Source organism: Ursus arctos, unplaced genomic scaffold (assembly GCF_023065955.2).
Source record: "Ursus arctos isolate Adak ecotype North America unplaced genomic scaffold, UrsArc2.0 scaffold_6, whole genome shotgun sequence".
Taxonomy (NCBI): Eukaryota; Metazoa; Chordata; class Mammalia; order Carnivora; family Ursidae; genus Ursus; species Ursus arctos.
The window spans coordinates 55,767,341-55,794,535 of record NW_026623078.1 but is presented as its reverse complement, the minus strand read 5'-3'; the positions used below and the strand labels follow the sequence as shown (position 1 = coordinate 55,794,535).

Genomic DNA, 27,195 nt, shown 5'->3' with positions numbered 1-27,195 from the left:
GGGCTCAAACTCACAACCCAGAGATCAAGAGTCACATGTTCTACTGACTGAGCCAGGCAGGTGCCCCTTAAGCATTCAGTTTTTAAAAGGAGTGAGCCAGAACCTTGGGGCTGGAACCAACTGCCCTATTCAGTGCTTATACTCAGTGCCTTGCAAACAACTGGCATTCATGAAATAATTGCAAAAGAATAAATGAATACATGATACACATAAAATATATTAGAATGAATTGGCCAATAAACATGAAAATATTTTTTAAATATACAAAATGACTTACTAAAGTGGGATTACTTCGTTTAGCCCTCAAAACAGCATTTTATGTTTAAAAAATTCGGCAGGTATTTTCAGACACTTGAATTACATTTTCAGCACTTCGAGCATTTTTATTGCACTCTATCAGTGCATTTTTTAAACTTTAAAAATCATCTGAGTAAACGGACTCACAGATTGCATCTAGCCATTAATGATTACCTTTGTTACAAAAGTATTCCACTTCTTCACAGCTCAGATTTTCAGGCCCAAATTCTGTAGAAAAGCTTTCCTCCAATGGAAAGTCCCCTTTTGAGATGATGTCTGTTTCCTCTGATGGACACTCTTCTTCTTCCTCTTCAATGGCATCTTCTAGCGGCCCTTGAAAAAGAATCAGGGACACTGTACCAAAAACATCCAAAGAAGACAGTGAAATAAAATCCTTTAATAGAGTCTTTTGATTAAAGTGGTGAGAAAAAAAATGTATTCTATAAATAGGCCAAGAAGTATCAGCAAGGGGACTCACACAGGATAATGCCACCTTCATATTCACAAGAAACAATGACCTATAATGAGAAGTGGAAGGAAACCAGTGCCTGGAGTTACAACGTAGAAAGCCACCTCCATCTTCAACCCTTCCCCACCCCCAATTCCAAACCCAAAGCTGCTGCTTCTTCTTCTGCTTCTTCTTCTTCTTCTTTTTTTTAATTCTCTCCCGAAGAGCAAAACTGTGCACTTTATGTTCATTTGTTAGAATTAACTGCCTGGTAAAGAGTACAAGTCTCTTTTACATCGTTGTACAATTTTACCTGAGATTTTAATAAAGATTTAAAGTAATTGAATGCATTTTAATTGAACTGAGATTTTAATAAAGTCTATACTTTTAAAAATCCATCTTAAGAGTGGATTCCAAGAAAAGATTTCATTATATGTGTTTGAGGCTTGAAGAAAAATTACATATTTTTCTCCCTGATGAAAGCATAACCCTATTCATAATTAATTGAATTTTTTCTGAAATGAAAAGTAGTTTTCTAATGAAAAAATGTAATTTGTATTTATGTGATACTTTTTCAGTAATAAAAATACAACTCCCTTAGAGTGAATGAGAGTGAGGTGCACTACATTAATGGACCTATTTTACTGAAAGGAAAGGGAGGGCTGTCGTTGTTCAAATGGGTCTAAAGTGGACTTTACGTGGGGATACCACATGGCTGGTTGTGAATCTCTGACCGCCCCACAGAAGCAAAGTGTCCGACTCATTTTACTAAGCAGAAGTCTGCATTTGTTCCTAAAAGAAGCAATGTGGCATTTTATCCAAAGAACACAATTATGGTAATTTGTACTAATTGTCACTCACACCCACAGTCTCATCAGACAGGCTAACTACTGAAAAGGCTTTGGCGGTCTCTCTCTTACTTCTCAGAAATGCGCTGGGAAATTTTCAGGGCCAAAGAAGAAATCTTATAATTTAAAAGTAGTGCACATGTTAAAAATTTATATATGTGGGGGCAAACAGGAATAGGTACATACAGCACAGGAGTGTATCTGTGGTTTTCCCAAAAGCAAGTTTTCAAAAGGGCAGAATTCATATTGAAACCCTCATGGACAAAATTAGTTGCATGGATTTAAATTAAGGGACATCCAACCAAAAATTTCTTACAGAGTTTCTTTGTCCTTTTTACAATTTATTTTTTCTCTTTTTTCCCAAAATAACAAATGTTAAGGAAAAAAGAATGCTTTAATTCCGAACGCTCTGGTAATGTACTTTCTTATACTCAAGGTGGAGAGGGAAAAAAAAGACCCATCACAGATTTTTGCACAAACTACATTCAAAAGTCATGGGTCTCATATTAATTTTTATCTCTTATTCATTATTTCAAGTTTAAAAGCATAATTTTTTTAACTCTTAAAACAATTATGTCAAGTAGCAAGTATGCAGAGAATACACAAATAGTAATATTGTAAAATATTATAATCATTAGAACATTTATCTGATAATTCTAATTATTAATTCTGAGTCTAATGAAGAATAGAATAGATTATTTTCCATTTTTTTTCAAACAACTTAATTGGAATAACAATTTTGGTCAAAATAAGACATGTGAAGCTGTCTCATTTGATTTCAAGTAAAATCTCAAAGCACTTTTTTATGTTATCTTTAAAATAACTCAATGAATCAGGTATGAGAATTAATACTATTTTTATTTTGTAGACGTGGAAGATAAAGTTCAGGAAGTTAGCTAACCAGAATAAGATTAGACTCTAATAAGTGAAAAAAATTGATGCAAAAACCCAAGATTTTAAAATATCTTTTATTAATATACCATACTACTATGCAAAATATACTTCGGTAGTTACAGACACAATCCTTCACAAATAAATCAATAAAACACAAAAATCTTCTGAAATGTTTAGTACATATTAGCCTATTTATTTATAAATGCTTAAAATTTATGTCTTTAAAAATTGAGAAACCTCTTGTTGCTCTTCTAAGATTACTGAGAATATATGTTACAAAGTTATTAGATCCCCTCCCCAGAAAAATCAGGAAGATCTTCTTGCAGATTTTACCAAAACTAAAATAGTTGGTTACTAATATTTAATTATTTACATAATTTATATCCATACTAAATATCAGTCTGCAAAGAAACTGCCTTAATAGCAGTTATAGCAGAAATGACAATATATATTTTTTCTGGAATATTTGCTCTAAGTTTTGCTAACAAAGAATAACTCTCTAGTTGTAAAATAAATAGTTTAAATAATTCACATCTATTTTAGTGAATTTCTTTTTTTCCCCCCTCATCTCTGGATGCTCTTCAATTACAAAAGCCTATATATTAAAAAGATAATTCATGTATATTGTAGGAATAAAATCAATAGTGATAAAAATGCTTTTTTTTTAAAAAAAATTAAATTCTGAGCATACATGCTAACATTCTTAGGATTTTTATTCAAGATAATATGTAACTGAACAATTATTTAAAATAGTCAATGACAACGAATTGGCTTTTATAGTATGTCAAATTCAAACTTAACAGTTTTAGTAAAAATTAAATGGAAAAGCTCATGTGAAAATTTGATAGGAAACAAAACAACTGTGCTTAATAAACCTCTAACCAAGCCATCCCTGTTACGGTTATATATGTATATTTATATTTTATTTATCAAAGATTATGGTAAGATCTTAATTGATAATATAGTATTCTATATTCCAGGGGCTCTTTTATTTTATACACTGGCTATCGATATGCAATTTCAAGCATAAAATTGAAAAAAAGCACTTATTTTCAAAACCAAACTGCAAAAGCCCAAATGAAAGGTGAAAAATTCTTGAGCTCGTTGTTCAAAATACACGAGATCTCATTGCCAATATTTAGAACAGGCCACAGAAAGGTGATTTAATGGCCAACTTGTATTTCTCCCAAAGCAAGTGTCAGATTTATATAATTTGCTGTACTTTAAATGTGAAATTACGAACCATTCCTTTCACCATGCTATCATATCAGGCTCTGGCAAAAAAGGGTTTCTCTTAAAATGCATAGTATTTATGGTTTAAGATCAGATCGCACCCTACTCTCTATATTGCATGTTTCTTTAACAGGAAAACCTTACAGATAATCGGTGGCCATAAACTAACATTTTAAAAGGGTAAGAGACACTTGAAGCACAAGTATAATTAATAGCAGCAATGAAGGAGGGAATGAAGGAACCTCGTGTGTATGGATTAGTGGGCACAGAAGTCCACTTCAGAAAAATCACCACACATAATTTGACACAAATAATAATATCTACTCAGAAAAGGCTCACGACTGAGCTCCATGTGCCCTCATGGAGAAAATTACTTCTGATTGAGGCCACTTGGCAGGCAAGTGTAAGGAAATCTGAATTCCAGCTCCTCAACTGCCTCTGATTTATAGATATTTAAACACAGTTGCCAGAATTAATAGTCTTAATGTGTATAAATATAAATATTTACCTCACTTTAAAATGCTAATAATTAGCTGTACATCCTAAAGCTATGAATACAATGGTGCTGTATGTCAGGCCCATGATGCTGTTAATCGTCTCTCAGAAGAGTAGGCATCCTTCCACATTTTATACTCGATGAAGGACAGAGATTACTGGGAGATGCAGGTGGGCACAAAGTAATACCTCCATTTTCAGGGAGGGAAATAACTGGGTACTTGGGAACCATTTGAATGGACCACAGCTACCTTTGCCCTCTAAAGATAAAGCTGAAGCTAAGAAGATTCACAACACCTGACAATACAGATTGCCATCCAGTGCATGGTACAGCCTTTCATTCAGCTAGTACCAAGAGCTGTATTACAAAAGCTGCACCTAAGTGTGGGAAAATTTTTCACTTGGTGGTTGTTTCTATGATATGCACTTGGTAAGGGCAAATGGGATGTTCAAAATTAAGTAGTCCCAGCTTATATACTGGTAGCATAATTATTGAATAAAATGAAGATAAAGAATGGGATGGTTAAGAAACAGTTTGAGAAGTACTTACTCCCTAGATAAATAAATTAATGAGAAAAATATTGCTACAGTTTCAGGTGGTTAAAGAAATCCCTGAAGCCTACCCATACCCTCTGGAGTAAGAGCTAGAAGGCGACAAAGAACACTTAAAGGAATAATAATAATTAAAAAAATCTATCTATCTATCTATCTATCTATCTAACAATGAGAATTCAGAGGAAAGAAGATTAAAATAAGCAATACTATGAGGACTTTCAAGAAATATTAAGGACCAACATAGTAAATATTAAATCAAATATATGTGTTTTCCAACATATATTGTCTCAATCAATAACTTCCTACTATGGCAGCCTACTATAAATTAGACCAACCTTCACCTTAATGTCAGATTGTCTTCATTCATATAAATTCAAAGCACTTCAGAAAAAAGCACCCAAGAAAGAAATTAAATTATGCAGAAATTAATATACATTGCCAAGTATGAGAGGAGAAAGAAATGCCAAATTCTATGGTTTCGATGCACTATCCCCCAAAAGAGGTCCTTTCTCTCACTGGCATTAATTTATTAGAAATTATTTCAGTTTGGTTTTGTGTGCCTTCTGATTAAAACAAGAAAAACACATTGTCATAATGGAACTATAGAAAGCATTCAACCTCCTCCCCATGCATTAATATTCTAAGCAGTCTAGAGGCTGCACAAGACTAGCCACCTAGCAAAATGAGACTGTTTCAGAATACTGGGCAGCCTTGATTGCAACTGACAGGTGGGAAGAAAGTCACATTAAAATATTATCATTCCCAATAATTACAATAATCCATCATAGCGTGCTCAGAAATTCTACTAGGTGAGTTTCTTCTGAAAACATACAAATATTTCCAAACCTTTTTATTTCGGGCTTCTTAATGTATGACATTTCAGATCATTTTTATATCTGATAGTGTTATTAATATTAAAACTTCCATCACAAACTTTATATCATTTTACTCATGCACAGAACAAAGAATGCATACCAATGGAATAATGGAATAAATTTCTCAAAATATTAATAAATTAATGAAAATGAAAATGATGTTGTCCCCAAGTTGCCAACTCCTATTTCATGTTCCTTTAAAGTCATTTGCAAAAGATCTACTCAGACAAAGAAATAAGAAGGTATGCAAAACCTTCTAATATATATAAAACATAGGGATCTCTAAACCAGACAATTAAAGCAATAATATATACCAGGCTTTAATTAATACATAATAATTGAGCCACATTTATCATGTGATGCTACCTTTCAAAAGGCAAATATGAAAATATACACTAGGGACAGACAAATCCTAGCTCACACTTAATATTCAATACACAAATGTGTCAAAATTGTATACAGGCATGCTCTATTTTAATTGATAGGTAAAAGGAGTTACAATAGAATTTCCATTCTAAAATTATGTTACACTTTCTATATGTGATGGAAATGAGGCAGTGGATTGATGTTTAAATTGGACGCCTTATTGCTTAATGAATGCCCTTGTATTCTAGCCTCAGAGTTCTTTGTTAAATTCGGAATGATTTTCATAAAACACAAAATACAAGAAAGATTTTACATCTAATAAGATGATTTTAAGAAAGATTTTAGGTTTCATACATTCTGTACATATATGGCCTGCCTGTTCAATCAGAAATGGGAAATAACAACTCAACTCTAAATCAAAAAGCAGAAATCCACAAAAATGTGCACCTTCCCATCTCATTAGGGAGTAGGAACATTTCTATCTTCAGAGTACTAACATCTTTTTACCTATTTGATCTGGGGCAGATTCTGTGGCTTTCAGTAGTTCCTCCCTTAGAGTTTTCAACTGCTAGACTCAGACTTCCTTATGAATCATCATTACCCTGTAGGCACACCTCAAAATGCTTCTCACTCAGTTCCTATTACATTTGTCTCATGCATATCCCACAGCGCCATTTAATGAGAAGGGGCAGGGAAGAGGGATCTCTTTGGACAGTGCAAATCCGTACTAACTCATGTAATTGAGCTTTAACAGCAAGAATAAAGCCTTATTTCTGTAGTCAAAAAAAAAAATAGTATTTAAACGAGCAAGTTCTTCCTGCAGTCACTCACTTTTAACAATAGTTGCATCAGGGGATCTAGTAGGAAGGAAACATTTTTATTAATTTTTCTCTTATCTCCCAGAAGAATGTTGATTTTTTTCATTTGCGTTTGTTGCCTGCAGGTAGCAGACCAGAGAATCATATAGTAGAAATACTTCTTTTTGATTAATTTCTTTCCATGTGTTATGTTATTTCTTATATATAATTGATTTTGGGCTTTGCTCATAGCTGTACATCTTTTTCATATCTACACCAACTGCTGTCCTTCAATCTAAAAAGTTGAAGGAAATTACCTGAATTTTGTTAAGTTTATTAAAAATGAGATCTGTGAATATTTAAATTGAGTTTTGAAATGTTAATGCAAAAAAAGATATTAGAGAATTTTTAATGGAGGGTTCAAATCTGACCATATTCCATTGTAAAAAGAAGGGAAGGGGGTCAAGTTATATTCAAATTGTTTCTTTAGGGGGAAAAAAACGAATTCTTTGATTTTATAAAAATAGAGTAATGTTCTTTGCTGCAAGGTCTTTAGCCATTTTTATAGATGGCAGTATTAATACTTCTTATGTATAAATCTGAAAACAATTTAAATTCTTTAATTCCCCCTGCCCTGAAATGCTTTGTTTTGGAAGACTTCACATTAACTGAATATAAAGTTAACAAGAAAATAGCAATTTTGCTGCTGGCGAGCAGCAACTAATCTTACATAGTAGACTAACCACTGATACCACTGCTACCACAGGAAAAATAAAGTCAGATGAGGAAATATGACAAATTTGAACTGGAATCTCTAATGACCACTCTCAGGAAGTAACTCAGGCATTGAAAAAATTCAGTTCATTAGTAAATGCCTTGTGCATTGACCCAGGAAGTTAGTGACAGAGATGGCATTGAAATTCAAATATTTTGTAATCAGGTCTCCCTCCAGAGCCCCATAAAGCCATTCTCAGTTTACTGAAGATGGTAACTCTATCATAAAGAAATATGAGAGTATATTCATCACTAAAACAATATATTTTTATATGATTGTGATGTATTTCAATAATAAAAAGCCCCTAATTGGTAATAAGCACAAAAGATGAAAGGCTTATATATTATTTTGTTCTCTTTATGAGACTTCCGTGTATTCATTTATTCATTCTTTCTTTATTCATTTAACCAGTATTTCTTGAGGGTGAGGAACATGGCAGGCACTGTGTTAGGTCCCAGGAATTTTTCCCCCAAGTGAATACTGCTCTCACAACAAAAACATCACATGTTACCCAAGATATGTATATAGCACACTGGATCTTTAAAAGCCCTATGAGTAAGAAAGGAAAGGATCTGAACCTATCCACAGAGCCTCTTATAAATGATATGATTATTAAGTAAATTAATCGAGACCTACAACCTTATAGACTTATACAAGAAAAAAATATCCATTTTCTATATTTCTGTTATTTTTTATTTGACACACAATATTATAGGAGTTTTAGGTGTACAACATAGTGATTCAACTTCTCTATATGTTATACTATAGTCACCACAAGTGTACCTACATCTGTCACCATACAACACTATTACAATGCCATTGACTATAGTCCCTATTCTATACCTTGTATTCTTGTGGCTTATCCATTCCACAACTGAAAACCTGTATCCCAATTCCGGATTTCATGAAATACTAACTACAAAGCTGTAGTAACCAAAACAGTATGGTACTGGTACAAGAACAGACACATAGATCACATAGGACAGAATAGACAGCCCCTAAAGAAACCCATACTTTCATGGTCGATTAATCTACGACAAAGAAGGCAAGAAGATACAGTGAGGAAAAGACAAGTCTCTTCAATAAATAGTGCTGGGAAAACTGGACAGCTACATGCAAGAGAATAAAACTGGACTGCTTTCTAATAGCAGACACAAAAATAAACTCAAAATGAATTAAAGACCTAAATATCAGACCTAAAACCATAAAAATCCTAGAAGAGAACCCAGGCAGTAATTTCTCTGACACTGGCCACGGTAACATTTTCCTAGATATGTCTGCTGCGGCAAGGGAAACAAAAGCAAAAATAAACTATTGGGACTACGGCAATATACACTTTCTTGAGAAATGTCAAAGCACCATCGAACTACAGTCAGTAGTCTTAGCTAACAAAGTAAATTCTACAAAACTAGTCGATAGCATCCTAATTAGTTACATAACAAAGTTAAATTAGTACAAGCAAAAGAGATGTGATTTTTAAAAATCATCTTATTTAAGTAGAGATATAAAAGAATAGGGAAAAAGCACTTGTAGTCTCTTGACTCTAGAACGGATATATATCTCTCTTCCTAAAGCGAATCAAAGATAATGTGTATGTTGAATTTTTAAAAGTCAGCTTCAAAAGCACTAGACGGTGGATACTAAACAAAGCATTCTGATGATTAACTTTCTTACGCAATCTTGTAAGGCAAAGATGAATCAAGCATGGTCCTTAAAAACGTTCAGTATGCACTTCTTTGTCTCACATGCAACATATTTGTCTCATATGAAAATATCCAGTAGATATAGCTACATGCAGGAAATGAAGGAAAAATATTCCTTGCAAAAAAATTCATTGCAAAGCTTTGCAGGAAAAATTTAATTAGAAGAGAAAGTCAACAAAAATATTTGCATCATGTTTGGGTCATTGTATATATAAACTTTTTTTTCTTCTTAACTAATAAAATTGGAATCTAACTTCCATCTCACCAAATAGATCAATTTCCCTTTTTTCAATCCTTCATTTCAGTAACACCCTTCTTACCCTCCTTTATTAAAATGATTCTTTATTTGTACAATTAATTGTTGATTGAACCTTCTGGAAAAAAAATATAAAATAACTGCTCTTGAAATAATGCCTGACTTCACTGGCTGATTACAATTCGTCTGTCAGCAAGCAGTGGTTCTCCAAGTGTCATCGCTACACCAGCAGCATGAGTATCATCTGAGACCTTGTTAGAAACTCCAAATTAATTATCAGACTCTACCTCAGATCTGACTTTGGAAACTCTGAGGGTGGAGCTAATCTATTCGTGTCTGACAAAGCCTGCAGGTGATTCTGATGCACGTCCACGTTGAGCTCAACTAGGCCGGAACAGAAATGCTATACAGAAGTTACTTTGCAACAGCAGCAATTATATTGATTATTGTCATTTAATAGAAACAGTATGACATCTTGCATTTAATACAAGATTCTTGCCTCAACTGTGGACGGACACCTTGTATACTGAAGCGGGTGGTCTGTAATCAAACTACTTTTCACCTGGGTAACTCAATGTAGTCACTCCTGGTTAGTGGCAGGTTAGGTTTACTTATTTAGTTCTGGTGAATTGTTCTCCCAAATAATGCTAGAGAGTCCAGAAAATGCTCAAATCACATCGTTTGAGAGACTGGGATGGCATGGGATAAACTGCAGCCACTTTCAGGCTGATCCCAAATGTTGCTTCATATGCTTCCAAGAGTCCTGGGTAATGCAAACTGCCGACCAGGGAGTTGTTTTACTAACAAAACCCCTCCTACGTGTCTGGCTATGGTATAGAAAGAAAGTCTTTATGTAAATGGACAGCATACCAATTTTTAAAAATTAAGGTCTTGCAGGTTGAGCGTCTTCAAGACCAAGAGCCTCAAATAGCACAGTGTTTTCCTCAACCTCTTCTTCTGAGGATCTAGCATTTCGAGAGATAAGAGGAAGGGCACTCTGCCCGGGCAGAGCTGGCCAATCAATCAGTGGCAATCAGTGTGAAGCGAGCAGTCCCAGCCAGGTCACGCACAGTCCCTTGCTCATCATCCCTTGCTCCAACCCCTTATTATAATCAGGATGGTAGTAACCCAAGTGTGATCTGTACGATTTCGTGGAGCAGCACCGCGGCCAACCCTCACGGCCAACCCTCACGGCTGACGTACGTCGGCGGCTCACAATCCTGCATGTCCTAGCACCACCACCTTGAACCAAAGAGTCAAGGTGAGGGCAGCTACAGAAATCTGTTCCATTTTTCACAAATAGGTGTGGCCTCCTGCTCCTGGAAAGCTGCCAATTTGGCCCTCCATTTGGGTTTGACACAGTAAAGAATGATGAATATTCTTTCTAAGCCTGTACGGTCCTGCACACAGGTTATTTGCAACAGACAGAAAAAAAAAAATTCTCACACAAAACAAAGCATTGTTGTGGCTCCTGTGTATCGGTTGGAATACCAACTTTATAAGAATTTGCCTAATTTCACAGGTGTATATGTAATTTTCCAAATTTCCATTCTGGCAGATCTCTTTCATCTTTGGGGGATGAAGAAAAACACATCTGTGGTTGCAAAAGCCCAGCTCTAAGAAGGGGGCTCTGTGAGCAGAGGTACAAACAAAATCAAGTTCACTTCACTCTAATTGTGACATGCCCTGGGATACATATCCAAAGGGCCTTTTATAACAAGTGTCCTATGCTGTCATTAAACCCCCATAAAGCTACCTTGATTCAGTACTTGTGAACATCTCAAGAGGCCCCAGAAAGCGCTTCCCCATAAAATATATCTTCAAAAAGACTTTTACTTTATACTAGCACATTAAAAGAGTGTCTAAAGACACACAGGCACTCGATACAGCTATATTTTTAAGAAGAACACTTACTCTCTGGAGCATTAGGAGAGCAGGGAGGGTGCCGGTGATAACAAAGCCAGCTTATCCACACTGCTCCAGCGTCGCAACCTGGAGGAAGCGTCTAAGGGCTCTCTTAAAAACAAAATATCCTCTGCCTTTGGCAACAAAGCCTACTATAGAATAAAAGCAAGCACCTTTACAGGCAGAAGTTATAGGGTGAGCCAAAAGGTGGAGAGCACACATAAATGAGCTCTCCTCTGGTGCCTCACAGCACTCCCGGACCTGCGTCGTAAACCTGCGCCAGCCGGCGGGAGACCCATTCCCGCGCTTCCGGCAAACACATCCCCGCGCTTCCGGCAAACACATCCCCGCGCTTCCGGCAAAAGCGTCTGGACAGCATCCTATGTGGGAAGAAAAACGCGCATGGTAGCTTCTTTTCCATCTAAGTGGAATTTCATTTTTTTCCTTTAAATTGCAAGAGTAAAAATGCATTCCCTAACTTTTGAAGGTGGTAAGTTATAAAGTTCTTGTTTCAGTATTGATTATACAGCTATACTTAATGAAGACCTAGAAAGGTCCTCACCAGCAGCTACTCACCCCTGAACACCCTCTCACTTCAACCAAAGAAATGCACATCTCTTCCCTCCAAATAGAAATTTTTATGATATCAGACTTATCAGGACTTACCTAATATTCGCTGCACTGGCAACAAGTACAGAGGAATTTGCACTCTGAAACCCATGGTCTCTAACTCTCAGAAACAAATACATCTAACTTAAATCATCTAGAAATAAGTGTTTTCCTGTTTTCAAATAAAGATTTGCCTTAAATATGGATGTGTTGTTTTTTATTTAATTTGCTTTTGGTTTCTTTTTGTTGTTGTTCTTGGTTGTTATTTTTTTTCTATTGGGCAATTACTACTTAGAACCAGTATAGTGTAAATGGCGTGATGCAAAATATGTGGATGAATTTTCTATGTTAATCATCTTCACCCAGTTCAGATACTATGTTCTACATTGTTTAGAAAAATAATTGTATGGGCCCCTTACCCCCTTGTTTTTATATACCTAAAATATTTTACTCTTGGCTTGTTAAAATATAAACAAGGAAATTCTACCAGCAAATGTAATAAATTAAATGAATGGATGGCACTGCCATTGACTGTTACCTATAGCACTCAGTCGGATTCCCCCTGGAGCTGTTATTATCCTCTGCTTTCTGACAGCCAAAGGAGAGGAAGTACCTGTCACCCAGCACCACCCCACACCATGCCATCTTCCCCATTCCAGGGTTCTATCTTCGAGTCAGGCTAACATTTGGCTCAAGTACCAAGGAGTATGGAAAAGGTGTGTGAAAACAAACTCTGATTCCCTCTGCATTCCTGGAGGAAAATCCTGGTTCCTATCATTGGTTCCACCATCCTCCTCCATGTCGCCAGTCTTATCCTCTAGACTCTATTGTAACGGACACAAACATCAGTGTGAATTAGATTCACTCTAAAGTTTTGATTAAAATGAAGACTTTAAAGCCTCACTCCCCAAACTTTAGCAGCTTGAGGACAGGACCCAGGAATCAGCACTTTAATCCTGCTCCCCAAGCTATTCTAATACAGACCACATGTTGGGACACAACTGATATGTTCCAAACCAGTGGAAAGAGGAAAGTGAAGCAGATCTGAGTTATGACATTCCTACAACAGTATGCAGGGCAAGATAAGAGTGGACCATTATCTGTCATCTGTAAATCCATGAGGTCATTTTGTTCCTCTATATTTAGTTCTACTTTGCTGAAGAACACCTTATCCTATACTGGGGGCTATGTTGTATGCACTGACAGAAAACTCCACTCATTAATTCTGTAGCATCATTTTCTGTGCAGCCTCCTACCCACGTCTGAAGAGACATACAATATCAATTTGGCCAGATATTTTATCCATCGCACTTGAGAATTATTCAAGTACCATATGGAGATTTGGCTGATGGAGAAGTTGTGGGGAATTCCATCCCATCATGCTTCCCGTGCTCTTTGGAAATTAAGCTGCGACACAAATGAGGCAGTTCTAAATTAGATCGTGGAAATCGTTACCTCTTTCTTTGTTTGTTGTAGTTGTTTTTGTTGTTGTTGTTGTTGTTTACAATAAGTGGCCTCCTATGAAAAGTTAGTGAGGGACTGGGGAGGAGCACAGGTAGATGTGATCTTTTTATGAGCTGTTGATAAGTTGAGGATCTAAAATATTCTCATGAAATCTGCCAGGATTTCATACACAGCTACTGGAAATTTCACAAACTCTTTGAAAGAAGCAATATGTGACGTGGGGAATAAAGTGCAAAGTGTATGTGCATGCATGTTTGGCAAGGTTGCAGAATTGTGAGAGAAGTTCCTTCAAGGAGGAAGTTAGAGATAGTCTGACTGTATTTAACACAACTCAAAGCAAGCCAAGTTTCCCTAATTTGGTAAAGGCACTTAAGAACTATACAAATCAGCAAGGCAAATATAAGAAAGGAATAATTCAGATTCAGACTGTGTTGAGTTACAAATTTTTAAAGCAGCCTCTCTTGTTACAATATAAAAGATGGAGCAACATCTTGTGTATATAGGATCACTGAGGAAAGAGACATTAAAACAAATAAAAAAGAATGTGACAGATCATTAACTCAACCATTAAAGCTTAAATAAATTTAGAACAAAGAAGGAAAAAGGAATCAATCTGTTAGGATAAAAAAAAACTTTCTAAAATAGGTTAGGTAAAAATCTATTTTCTACACTATAGAAGTTCATTTCTAAGAATATGTGTGAATGAATAAGGACACAATGCTGCTCCTTTAAAACCCCTATGAAATTGGCTGAAGCAACAACAATACACAAAGAACAAGAAAGAACATTTCCTGATTGTGGGGGGGGAACCACTTATCGTTCAGCTTCCTAAATCATTTAGATCTTTTCTCTGAACTATTTTCATTTTCTATTATTTGTAAGAAGAACCTAGGACCAATTGCCAAATCTGCATTTTATCAATAGCCGCAAAAGTCCCTTAGAATGACTAGCCTCCTACATGGATTGCAATTTGGATCCCTTTGCAATACCAGTGAGATCACAAATCCACCAGGAATTCTTACTGATAAGGAGAAAATATCATGAACTAAGTTATCTACCTGCCTCTAGCCAGGAACCATGCACAACACTCTACTCTATATCATCCTGGCTTTGCCGTCTCTACCTCTGAAAAGGAGAAAGAACCAACAACCAGGACAAGGCAGAGGAAGAGGACAAAAATCCAAGAGTGTGCTATCTTCTGCTTTACAGCCTAGATGTCTCTGTTCTTTCATCATCTCATAGAATATAAATTAAGGGCCCTAGGAGTGAGGGGTTCAAGAGGGGGGAGAAATTTGGGACATAAGACAAACAATACGTTAATGACTAAGAAAAGAAAGCCTTCCCTGTCTTCCCAGAATTTAATAATATTTTTTAAATGCACTTCATGTTTTCAGTTAAGATTTTAAAGACATTCTTTCAAATAAATTAAATACATAATAAGACTGTTAACAATAAAATCTCAATAATCAAAATAAAAAGTGTAATGGTAAGCAATACATAGCACACCTGACGGTCCAGAACAATTGAATTAGTGATGCTGATGATAAACAATGAGAAATCACATGAGAATGCAGAGAAAGATAAAAACAGGTTAAAAAGAGAAGTGAGGGGCGCCTGGGTGGCGCAGCGGTTAAGCGTCTGCCTTCGGCTCAGGGCGTGATCCCGGCGTTGTGGGATCGAGCCCCACATCAGGTTCCTCTGCTATGAGCCTGCTTCTTCCTCTCCCACTCCCCCTGCTTGTGTTCCCTCTCTCGCTGGCTCTCTCTATCTCTGTCAAATAAATAAATAAAATCTTAAAAAAAAAAAAGTGAGAAAGGAAGACTGGTTACAAAGCTGCAACCCACTAATAGTAGATGATCCTAAATTTAAGTAAACTTAGGAAACAATGAAGTGACAATATGTATAATATTCAGAATTTCCATGTATTAAGAATTTCAAGACCTGAAGAAAGCCCTCATAATATGAGATTAATACCCAAAATCAATATCAAGTACATCTTTGTTATATCTTCAAAGAGCAAAACTAAAGAAAGAATTGTCTTTTTTATCTCCAAATCTATCTTTCTGATCTCAAAGCTACCAAAGTAGATGACCTAAAAAGAATTAAATAAATGGCAAAAAGCCGAAGGGAAAGCTAGTATTAACTCACAGGGAAAAGCTGTAAAAACGATATATTCAGTTGACCCTGAAATTTATATGTGAGGTTGACCAAAACAGTTTCAGGTCTGCTGGGTCTCAGAAACAACATCATAAGCTGTCGTATCTGTAGACTTTATTAAAAGATGTTCTCCCAATTTCAGGGAGATGCATTATTAACCATTAAGAATGGCAAAACTGTGCTTAAAAATGATTTGCAAGGAACCCTAGAACTTACTATAGAGAAAAGGATTCTTCTTTAAAATGTCAAATTACAAATGAAAGAAGTTGATTCTAATGAGTCTAAATGCTTGTTTGAACTATGCTAATAACATAGAACATTATACAATACATATTAAAAGAGGAATTAAATTTTCACAAGATTAGCAAACATAAATTAGATTAACAGAGCACAGGAAACTGGGGTGAAAAAAAGTCAAAACACCCCAATTTTTATTCCTCTCTAAAAGGGGATTGAATTATTCAGGTTTTGATAATTAGACAAAAATAGATTTTTACAAATAAACTGGGTAATTCTTCAAGATAATATTTAGTAGAACTTCTATTTCCATATGTTTAAAGATATTAAAACCAAGCAGCAATATTTCAAAAAGGACAAAGTAAGAATATTATCATTAGGAACACAAAAACAGAATGCAATACCTAACTGGACAGATAACAGAACAAGTTTAAGACTGGAATAAAAAAACAAAAGCATATTAATGTTTTTCATTAAACATTTAAGAATGTTAAAGATATTTCCACATGAGAGCATTGGCAAAAATTTAGCAGTCAACATCAGGGAAAATATAGGAATGCTGAAAATATTGGCCTCACACAAGATTTAAGGAATTAGTAAACTAAAATTATGAGACAGGGATAAAAATAAATATTACCATTGAATGGAAAATATTAACAAATCATTATCATAATACCATGCATTAAGGAATCAAAAAATATTAGAGAATTTGAGCCATATAATTAACAAAATAGAACTTACACCAACAAAATTAGATGTTAGCTCCCATTCTGTTTCCTATAAACAAAGAATAAGTTTTTATAAGAACCCATAAAATACTTATAAACACTGACCAAATATTGGGTATTCATATAGCTTCTAAACAGTCAATTTTATTATAAAACAGTGCAATTAGGAGTGATACATAAAGTTAAAGTAACTTAGAATTTTTCTCAAAAATAACTTTTAAAGAGTATTAGTGATACGGTTTTGGTAATTTTGTGTTCAAATGCTAGCTTCCTCCTCTACTAGTGTTCTGACTTCAACATACCTAGGAAAGGTAGCAAAACGGCCAGTAAGAACTCCACAGCGAAGTAAATAAGACACCCTGAAGGCAAATGATGAAATGTGTATGGAAGGTCATAGTGCGAATACACAAAATCAACTTAAAGCATCAAAACGCCTCTGAGTAGACAGACCCAGAGATTCTTTATTAGAAGTGAGGGAAACTTGAATAAAAACTGATACTTACTTAAATATTAAAAGCCTTTGGAAATGTATTAGAGAAAGTGGTAAACACAAGTAAATAAAGTTTGAAGAGAAAAAGATAATAGAACATTTTTTTAATAGAGCAGATCATTATACTAATAAACTTAAAAATAACTTGCAGGGAACACTAAAATTTAACTAAAGAGAAAAAGATTCTTCTTTAAAATCTCAAATTACAAATAAAAGAAGGAAAATGCAAGATTTCTCTTTAAAAAGCTTACCGTATTTTTTTTAATTAGGCTATCTAAATTGAAAAATGGTTGAAGAAATAATTTTAAGTGCATATTAAATAATTTCAATAACTAAAAACTCCTAGGATTAACCTCATCCAAAAATATATATTGCATTGAAAAAAAAAAAAAACCCCCCACAAAATTTAATGAGAGAAGAAATAACTTGTTTTACAAAAGTGGCTGCTAACACACTCCTAGAAGTAGAAATCAAATATTGTAGAGATGCCAATAATTCCCAAAGTAGTTTAAATATAGCATGGTACTCTATTTTAAAATCCTTGCAAATTTTTTAGAAATTTGAAAAAAAAAAAAAAAACTGACTCTCTAATGTCTGATAGAAGTTTCCAGGATAATGGAAATGTTCTATAATTCTGCACTGTCCAGTGTGGTAGCCACTCACCCCATGTGGCTATTTTGAGACTTGAAATAGGGCTAATGTAACTGAAAAACAGAATTTTAAATTTCACTTAAAATGAATTAACATAATTTATGTTTATCCATATGTGGCTAATGGCTACCATATTGCCATACATCTCTAGATCATCTGGAAGAATAATTAAGAATTGCAAACATAGTCCAACCAAAATATATATCAGAAGGGCATATATTCCAAACATAAGATAAAATCAGTACAATAAAAACATCAACTCTTTCCATGACTGTGGGAGTAAAATAAACATTTAGCAATAATTACCATTTGTAAGAATTCAATAGAGATTTTTTTTTTAATAGCAAGGGAAGGATTAGTTAATTAATTAATTAAGTTGAACTAACTACTTAGCAATTCAGAAAGAAAAATCAATTTAGGCCCTTATCTGACATAATTTAAAAAATAAATTTCAGGTTGCTTTTTCAAGAAGTAATCAGAAAGTAATAGCCATAAGACGCAGAATTGGTTATTAATCAAACCTTTGAACACGGAATGATATTTTAGACACAAAAGAAATTACAAGCAATAAGCAAGTGGACTTGAGTCTACATAAAAAGTAAAAAATAAAGCCTGTATCTAAATATATTTAAAGCTTTATATGTCAAAATATCAAACAAAATATATGGGAAAATATTTTCGGCAAATAATTTAGATAATATGCTAAAGCTTTATAATAATTATTAAATTATTCAATATTTTGGAACATCTCCTCTGTGGCTTGCCACCTCCTTGTGCTTAGGCAGTTAGTATGCACACTGAAAAAGGAGACAGGGTCCCTCCCTTCATGGAGGTTATGTCTAGTGAGGACAATAGGAACTAAATCATTTTAAAAAACAGGTTTCTTAAGCACCAATGAAAGGCATCAGAATTGATTCCTCTTTCCCTTACTCATGCATCAAATCTATCAGCAAGTCTTTGAAGCTCTCCCTTTGATCCACCGCTGAAGCTGACTGCTTCACACCCATCTCCACTTCTGCATCCCTCGCTCCAGCCACCTTTATCTTTCACCAGGGCTAATGCAGTGGCCACGCTTGTCTCAATCTGGGCTGGGCAGTAGAGACACATACCCAGGAAACCTCAATTTAAAACCTGCTTTACCAAATTATTCAATATGTGACTTGAGCAAATTACCTAACCTAAGTTCCATTTTGTTTAGTTTTGTTTTGTTAAGCTGTAAAATTAAGACAAGAAATGTGCATACAGCATAGAAATCTTAAGAGGGGTAAGCAATGTATTTCAAATGGCTTAACTTGGAAGTTCAGTAAACCTGTTTGTCTAGTATTGACTATTAGTAAGGTTAGCTATTAATCTAAAGTTGAGGTTCAAATCCTGCCTCCAAAATATTACTTCTTTGACCTTGAGTAAGTCTCCTTATTTTCCTGTGCCTCCTTTTTCTCATCTGCAATATAGAAATGACAGCAGTCCCACCTCATATCATCATTTTTAAGATGCAATGAGTTAACAAGCGTGATGTTCTTTTAACAGCACTTGACAATAAACATTTAACATATTAACTATTAATTATTCTCCATGTATTCAAAATGGAGTACTCTTTAGTCATTAAAAATAACGATCAGGGCTATTTGGCAATGTGTTTCAAAGACTACAACTGTTCAAACTCAGAATGATTAATTCCACTTTATCTTCAGAAATAATTAGAGAAGATGACAAAGTTCATCACAATATTTGTTCTAAGAGACAAGTTTCAGAAACAATCTAAATGCCAACACAATTTGATTTCAAAAATAGTACATCCACATCACTGAGTGCTATGCAATCTTAAAAAAAATAAAAAACAAAAAACCTCTTTCAGAAGAGAGTTGACAGGGAAATGTTCAATATATATTAAATGAAAACAATTAAACAATATGATCCTTATGTAGTTAGCTCTAATCAGCTTTAGATTAGAAAACCAAATAACTAAGTTTGCCAGGACTGAGCCTAATTTACTTTGAGTGAATGAAAGCTCTAAGTAAATTTCATGAACTCTTTTCATTAGACTTTGTGTCCCATATTCTGCTGAGTTTGTCTTTTTCTTCCCCCCTGCATGATTATCAATAAAAAAATAAAGAAAGAAATACACGATTTGGCCAGTAGATATTTCTTGGGAGTTATAACTAATGTTTCCTTTATATGTTAACAAATTGTACTTGTAACCCATAAGGGTGTAATGTGGCTGATTAAACTTTTCATTATGGCTCAAAGGCACTTCGACATAAACACAGCCACTACCCTCAGTACTTCCACAATCCATACACGCACATATTTGATTTGCTCTTTCCCAGGGAGTGGGAAAAGGTAGAGGAAACCAACTCTTCAAAGAAAAAAAAAAAGAGAATACCTAAGCTCCCAGTTTGTTGTGTTGACAGATCACAAATCACAAGTAGGGTTCTCTAATACGGCACAGCAAACTACTGAAAACGTTAATAAAAAGTAGCAGTTACAGAGAAAGTCTTTACTTGCATGGAACAGAATTGCAGGTGACAGAGCGTTGCCATTTCATGTACCTCCGAGAGCAAGACCTCCTCAGGAGCTTCATTAAATACTATCACTCTACAGATCATTTCTAACTCAAAAGAATAATCATAAAAGGAAGGTACAATATACCGTAATCTTATATGGTAGCATTAAAACTAATAGCAATCATGAACACGTAGACTGAGAAACATAAAAAAAAAAGACTTTTGACAGTGGTCAACAAACAGCATTACACCAAAACTGCGTTGCCTTAAGGTAATACACATTTTTTTTCTTTTTCATCCTTGTGGGTTCCAGAATATTTATTAGGCATTTGTAGATAAGGTTATGTTACTTCTTAAATTACATAATTATATAATCTGGTACATCAAATCAGACTAAAGCGGTTCTCTTTTATATCAGTAACTTTTTTATTGTGATATCTATCTTTCCTATGACATCAACACCTAATGATCGCTATGCTTGTAAAAGGGAGGAGCTGAAAGAGATAAGATACGATTTAAGGAGATGGGACAAAAGTGCGAGAAAAATACTAACACTAATGAAATGATAAAAGGAGAGCCAATGATGGAATTGGTGGTCTGAGTAATTCGTTAGGGTGGAGTGTTTGTTCAGAGCTCAAATCAAGATAAAACTCTATTTTGGGAGGTTTCCTTTGTGTCATTTCTTGAGTGTTGTGCAATTAACACTATCATTTATATTTAATCAAATTTTCAGTTGAAAATTACTTTCTTATAACGTTACTGGAAACATTTAAAAGCTGCATAATTAATAACATAAATTACTTAACACAAGGCACAAGGGCTTTTTTTATATCATACGAACAATTCAATATTTCTATAACCATGAAAACACAATAATTAGCTTTTATTTGCTTTATTTTCTTGACCAGCGTATCGGTATTTTGTTACACCCCTAAAGACTGTTCTAATGCAAATAAATGTTATCAGGAACCGTCCTATTGTCCTTGAAACGCAACCCAAAAGGTAAGCATGATGGATACATACTAACTGAAGATATTTATGCCCTCCCCAAATCAGCAGATGATGTGTTCCCCTGATGTTTGAACCCATCTGCGTTCCTCACTTCTTTTATCTAGGAAGGGTCTTTTCCACACCGAATACTTTCTGCCTTCAAAGAGCCCTTAGCCTGTTCTTCATTCCCATCCCCGCAAATGCAACGTGGAGGTCTCACTGCAGACATATGTTAAAAATAAGGATCCAACTCTTCCCCGTTTCAAGGACTCAAACTGGATAGGCACAGAGTGTTCACTCCCACCAGGCCAGAGAATGGAAGGTACCAAACACAAAGTGCTGCTCTTTTTGACAGGCCACTTAGAAAAACCCTGCAGGCACAACAGAAAATAATCCACACAGTCCGTGTTTGCATATTCACCCACATTTAAGGAAAATGCTACATGAATGTTCCCTCCCTCTCTCTGCCTTTCTGTCCCTCTGTCTCTCTTTCTCTGTCTCTCTCTCTCTGTCTCTCACACACACACACACACATACATACACACACGCACTTCTTTCATTCTTTCTTTGTTTCCTATCACGGGCAAGCTTTATTTGATACATGTTGTCTCTCAGAGATATAGGTAAGCATGAGAAGAGACACTAGAGTAAAAATATACAAATATGGTATTTTGGGACATCAAAAAATAGATAAAGGTGTACACAAATAAAGGACATGTAATAAAAAGTCATAAGCTTAAATACTTGAAGGTACAGAACTTAAAAAAAATGAATAATAGGCACTTGGAAGCATTAGTCTCAGAATTCCTAACATGAGGTGTCACTTGGAAAATAATTAATTGGTTACAGCCTACAACTGCGATGAGTGGTCGGTAGACACTCTTCCGTCTAAACTTTGAATGGAGTAATGGACTTATTCGCATGATGCCTGATACAGAGTAAGTGTTCAAAACTTGTCAAGATATTATGTTTGAAAGACCTCTATCAATAATCATAGCATGCTTTTGGAAAGGTAATAATAAAACCACCGAATGGGGGAAAACAGCAGATCAATATGGGAAAAGCATGCTTATTTTACTTATTTCGGTACCTTGAACTGAAACATCATACACCTAGAAAGAGGAAGTGGCTCTGCCAGGGGACTCCATGTAAGCGTGCTAGGGCCTTCGGATCTTGTTCCAGAGGTGGTGGTGAGCGTCCTCATTTTTTGTGGTTAATGAGAATTTGATAAAATGTGAGCCCTACCATCTCTGAAGTTATCAGTGTCCGAATGCACTAAGAATTAAACCATTCCTTTCTTATTTATGAAAATATGAGAACAGGGTTTCTAATTAGAGGGGACACACGGAAACACTAAAGATAAACCTTTGTTCCATGAAATAAAAATAAACTTCCGTTTGAGATTAAAGCAATGCTCTCCAGTCTCTTTAAGGAATACTGAGAGAAAGTACAAAATTGGAGGAAGCACAAACATAACGAACATAGACAGAGCAGGGCAGCTTCTGCAGGGGAAGGATTTGGTTGGGCCCTGGGGACATTCTTTGCAAAAACTCTTGCTTCTGTGTCATGGAGATATGTAGGGGCTGTAATAGCCTGGACCAGACCCAGTAGAAACAAACTAAAGATGTCTTACCTTCCATAGCACTCATTTATTTGTGATTTATACTGAATTACAAAGTTCTAGTCACAGATACTGCCTAGAGACCACAATGGGAAAAGGACCAGAAAAGGCTGGACACACACACACACACACACACACACACACACAGAAAATCAAAAGGACCTGCATACTGGCACAGACAGAGGAGTCCCTTGTTTCACGATTCCAAATGCTGCTTCATGAGGATAAACCGATTTTAAAATGTTGGAGGCATGAAAAATACTACTCAAAATTCAACTCATTTAATGCCGCACCCTTTAATTTATTTTATTGCCTCAAGGGTGGAAAAGGCATGTTCCTCACTGTCTGTGAAACAAGAAACAGCGCCAGGCTAATGCTAATGGGAATTCTGTGGCCAGAGCCCACACTTGAAGACGTCTGTGCACACTTCAGTTTGGGGTTTACCTGCTTTCACAAAAAAGCACAATGGAGTGAACGCATCCCAGAAGAGACAGCCTTTTCCTTTAAAACTATTGTCTGAAACATCGCACCTGCTCAGCCCTCAAGAATATGAACATCTGAATTACATTGTATATGCTGTTCTATATGGAACTTTTAACAACATTTTTAAACACTCTCAATTTCCAGGTACTATTAAAAGAGTAAGTTTCTTTGAACCCGAGCTAAGGAGTAGCAAATTCCCTAACGAAATAAGCAACAGGAGAAAAAAGTGATACATTTCCAGAGAGTAGCAAACACCTTTAAGAATAAATAGCACAAAGGAACAGTGAGGAAACAGTGATACATTTCCACAGAGTTAGCAGGTCAATAACACAAACATTGTAGGAAACATTCTCCCCTGAACAAAGGTGGTGGGGGCGCTGCTGGACGTGCCTCAGTTCTTTGCTCTCACACTCCTCACCCTATAGGAGCATTTCAGTATGCAACCAGCAGTCAGAAGCATTTTAGGTCTAATTTTCCAAAATTTCAATCTTCAAATTGGTAACTTTCCAAGTTAGAGTCACGAATGGGAAGAACTCTCACATAAACTGAAGATACGTTTAATTATTGTAGCTTTAACAAGTACACTGGCACTTTTAATTAAGTTTGTGAATCAACATCTAAAATCTCAAGGAAATAAACATACACAGTGAAAAATCTCACCAAGATTTTCCTCGCGCAAAATGAATTTCTTCCACTCAAGACTGTACACAATGACTACGTCACTGCCAACTTACCTTGATAGAAGAGCAAGTGACTGATTTGTTATAATATGAAAAACGCGAAGCTTGAAGTTTTATCTTTGCATTATCTGGAAAGAAGAGGCCTTCTTCCAAAAAGAGTTGACCTGTAGTTGCAGAAATACTACACGAGCATCTTTAATTCCTTTTAAGAGAACATATGTTGCTTTTAAGTATTCCCCCAAAACTAAACATTTACCTTTATTGACATATTTCACATTTGAAACTTGAAATAATAACTTTTCCAGTATTACATATGCCTCAATTATTTTTATTAGGCTGCTTTCTATGCTAGCCTCTTTTCCAAATGTATATAGTTTGAAAGCTATAATAGTGTTTTTATAGAGTATATATATTTTTATAAACTATGTATAATTACAAATTAATTATGGTATATTTAAATTTATAATTATGTATAAAATACAGTATTTTATAAATCAAACTTTGTATTAGATGGGTCTTCCCCTGGTTATTGTAAATTTGGTTGTTTATCATAGATTTTAAAACTGGAAGGCACCAGATGGTTTATAATAATGAAATCCCTTCATTTTACAGATAAGAGCACTGAAGGATGCTGAAGTTTTTCACAGAACTAGTACTACACACCTGGCCTCCTATTTCTCCATCCATGCTTTTACAACACATGCTAGATGAACAAGCCCCCTTCCCATTACCGATTCCCAGTGTTATGGCTTGAAACAGAACTTGGATTTAAGGTAATGAAACCTACTATGTGACACCACATACAGTAACAAGAACTGCAAAAGGGAGGGGGTGGCTAGAAAAGTTGGTCCAATCTCTTATGTATAGATTGAGGACTGAAGTTCAATGGGGTGAAGCAATTTACATGTTTGCATGTTTCAAAACTATCCCTACTGATCCTTTTTTTAATATGTATTAATCATGCAACTGATAAAAGTGCTGCTAGTGAGATTATAGCAAAACAGTTTTCAACCAAAATTACAATGATTAAATACAAATGCTAGTGTTTTTATAAATGTTTGCCCCTCCATCAAACTATGTATTATTCATTTTTGTATGTTTCATGATAGTCAGAACAGTGTTCTGGGTACATAGAAGGCACTTAACAATTTTTGGGAAATGTTAATATATTGTTAACAGGAAGCTAGAGAAAGGAATGTGATTTTTTTTAAATATATACATGTATATATATAATAATATAATGTGGCTATACCAACAGTCTTTATATTATGTAGAAATTGCAATTATTTGCAAATCAACCACCTGAAAACTGTAATTGCTTTGATTAATTTACTATTACTAGTTGTAAGCCATTTTATAATTAAAGAATAAGTATAAAATGAATAAATAAAAGCACTGACTTCAATTCCATTTTGTTAACCTGTCAAGAAAAGCTAAATTTTGAAGCATAAAGGTTGGGTTACCTTTAAAGCCAGACTGACACAAAATATGTCAAATTTTAAAATGTTAGAAATATCAAAATTCACTCATGTAACATTGTGCAACAACTATACCCCAAAAAACTACTAACATTCTTAGGCTTTATACCTTCCTTTTCAAGGTACTTTAAAAATTGATCAAAATCCACATAAGATTATTTCCCCAATATTTTGTTATTTAATTGAGTACTTTGTATATAAATTTGGGGCAAAAATCCAATGAGTGTTTAGAACTAAAAGTAAACGGGTATGAATGTCAAACATTCAGGAAAAATAGGTAGGAATAAATCACAGGATAAAAGCTTTGAAATGAATACCACTGTATGAAACAACTGAGATGACTGCCTATAAAAAAAAAACCTTGTCAAATTAATCTATAAAAATTTAGAAAATTTAGGGTGCGACGGACCGATTTTTATTTTGTTTGTGGCTTCTATTTTTCCCTCCTATAACACATGGGCTTTCTTTTTTCCATTACACTTTTTTCCACAGCAGTGTTGCTAAATTTCAGAGCTGCAACAAACACATTCACACTAAGGAGTCCTGACTTTCAGTATATAATCCTGACAATTCTTCTAAACTCCAGATGTGCATTTCTGTATTACCAGAATTTACACCCGAATTTACACCAGGATGTTCCATCAGTATCTTCCACTTCAAACATCTGAAATCAGCTCATTATTTACTCTCCTTCTCTCATCCCAATCATGCACTTCCTCGAATATTTCCAGTCCCCCAAGATTTAAAAATTAACTTCGAGTTAGATTCCTCTCTGGTGTAATTCCTTCCTCATCTATCTCTCCACTTCCATTACCACGAAGACACTAACATTGTGCTGTATCATGAAAAAAAAAAAAATGTCTCGTGTGTGTCCTGGGTTCCTAGGAGGGAATTCTAAGCCCATGGAATTTCCTAAGTGATAGGAGTGTCTCTGTGATTCATAGAGGGCCCTTGACCTCCAGGGATAAGATGGGAGCTAGAGAATGAGTTCAGTTACATGGTTCAATGATTCAGTCAATCATGCCTATGGAATGAAACCTCAATAAAAACATGGGACACGAGGCACAAGTAAGCTTCCTGGTTAGTGAACACATCCGTGTGCCAGGAGGGTGATGCATTCTGATTCCATGGAGAGAAGACGAGGAAGTTCCACTTCCAGGACCCTGCCAGGCCTTGCCTTATATGTGTTCTTCATTTGGCTGATAACGATATATCCTTTATAATAAAAGTATAATCATAAGCATAGTGCTTTCCTGAATCCTGTGAATTTTTCTAGTGAATTATCCGAGTGGCATATGGGAACCCCCAAATTTGGAACCAATTGGTCCAAAGTACAGACAACCTCAGGACCCTCAAACTTGCAGCTGGCATCGGAGGCAAGGACAATCTTGTTGGAGACAGTGCCCACCTCTGCAGTCTGCGCTAAGGCCAGGCAGTTAGCATAAGAGTTGCATGGCGGTTATGCAGGTTGCCAGATAAAATACAGAACATTCAATAAATATGAGTTTCAGGTGAATACCAAGGTCTTAAAATTTAAATACGTCCCAGAATTCCATTAGAGCGTACTTATACCAAAATTTCAAAAACTGACATTTACCTGGGCATTCTGGTTTTGTTGGGTTTTTCTTCTAAACCTGGCAACCCTATACCTTAAGC

The 27,195-nt window shown here is 35.2% G+C and overlaps 1 protein-coding gene across 3 annotated transcripts in view; it reads right to left on the bottom strand.

The window, feature by feature from the left end:
* ZFPM2 (zinc finger protein, FOG family member 2) overlaps positions 1 to 27,195 on the bottom strand; it is a 443,324-nt gene that overhangs the window by 349,230 nt on the left and 66,899 nt on the right. The window contains exon 2 of one of the 3 annotated variants that reach the window (XM_026495581.4): positions 472 to 630. The exons of 1 other annotated variant lie outside the window; for it this stretch is intronic. In XM_026495581.4, coding sequence (XP_026351366.1) covers positions 472 to 630 — 159 coding nt within the window. Of the gene's footprint in view, positions 1 to 471; positions 25,320 to 27,195 lie in introns of those variants that run through there. One more of the 3 variants, XM_044382651.3, reaches the window with a different exon arrangement.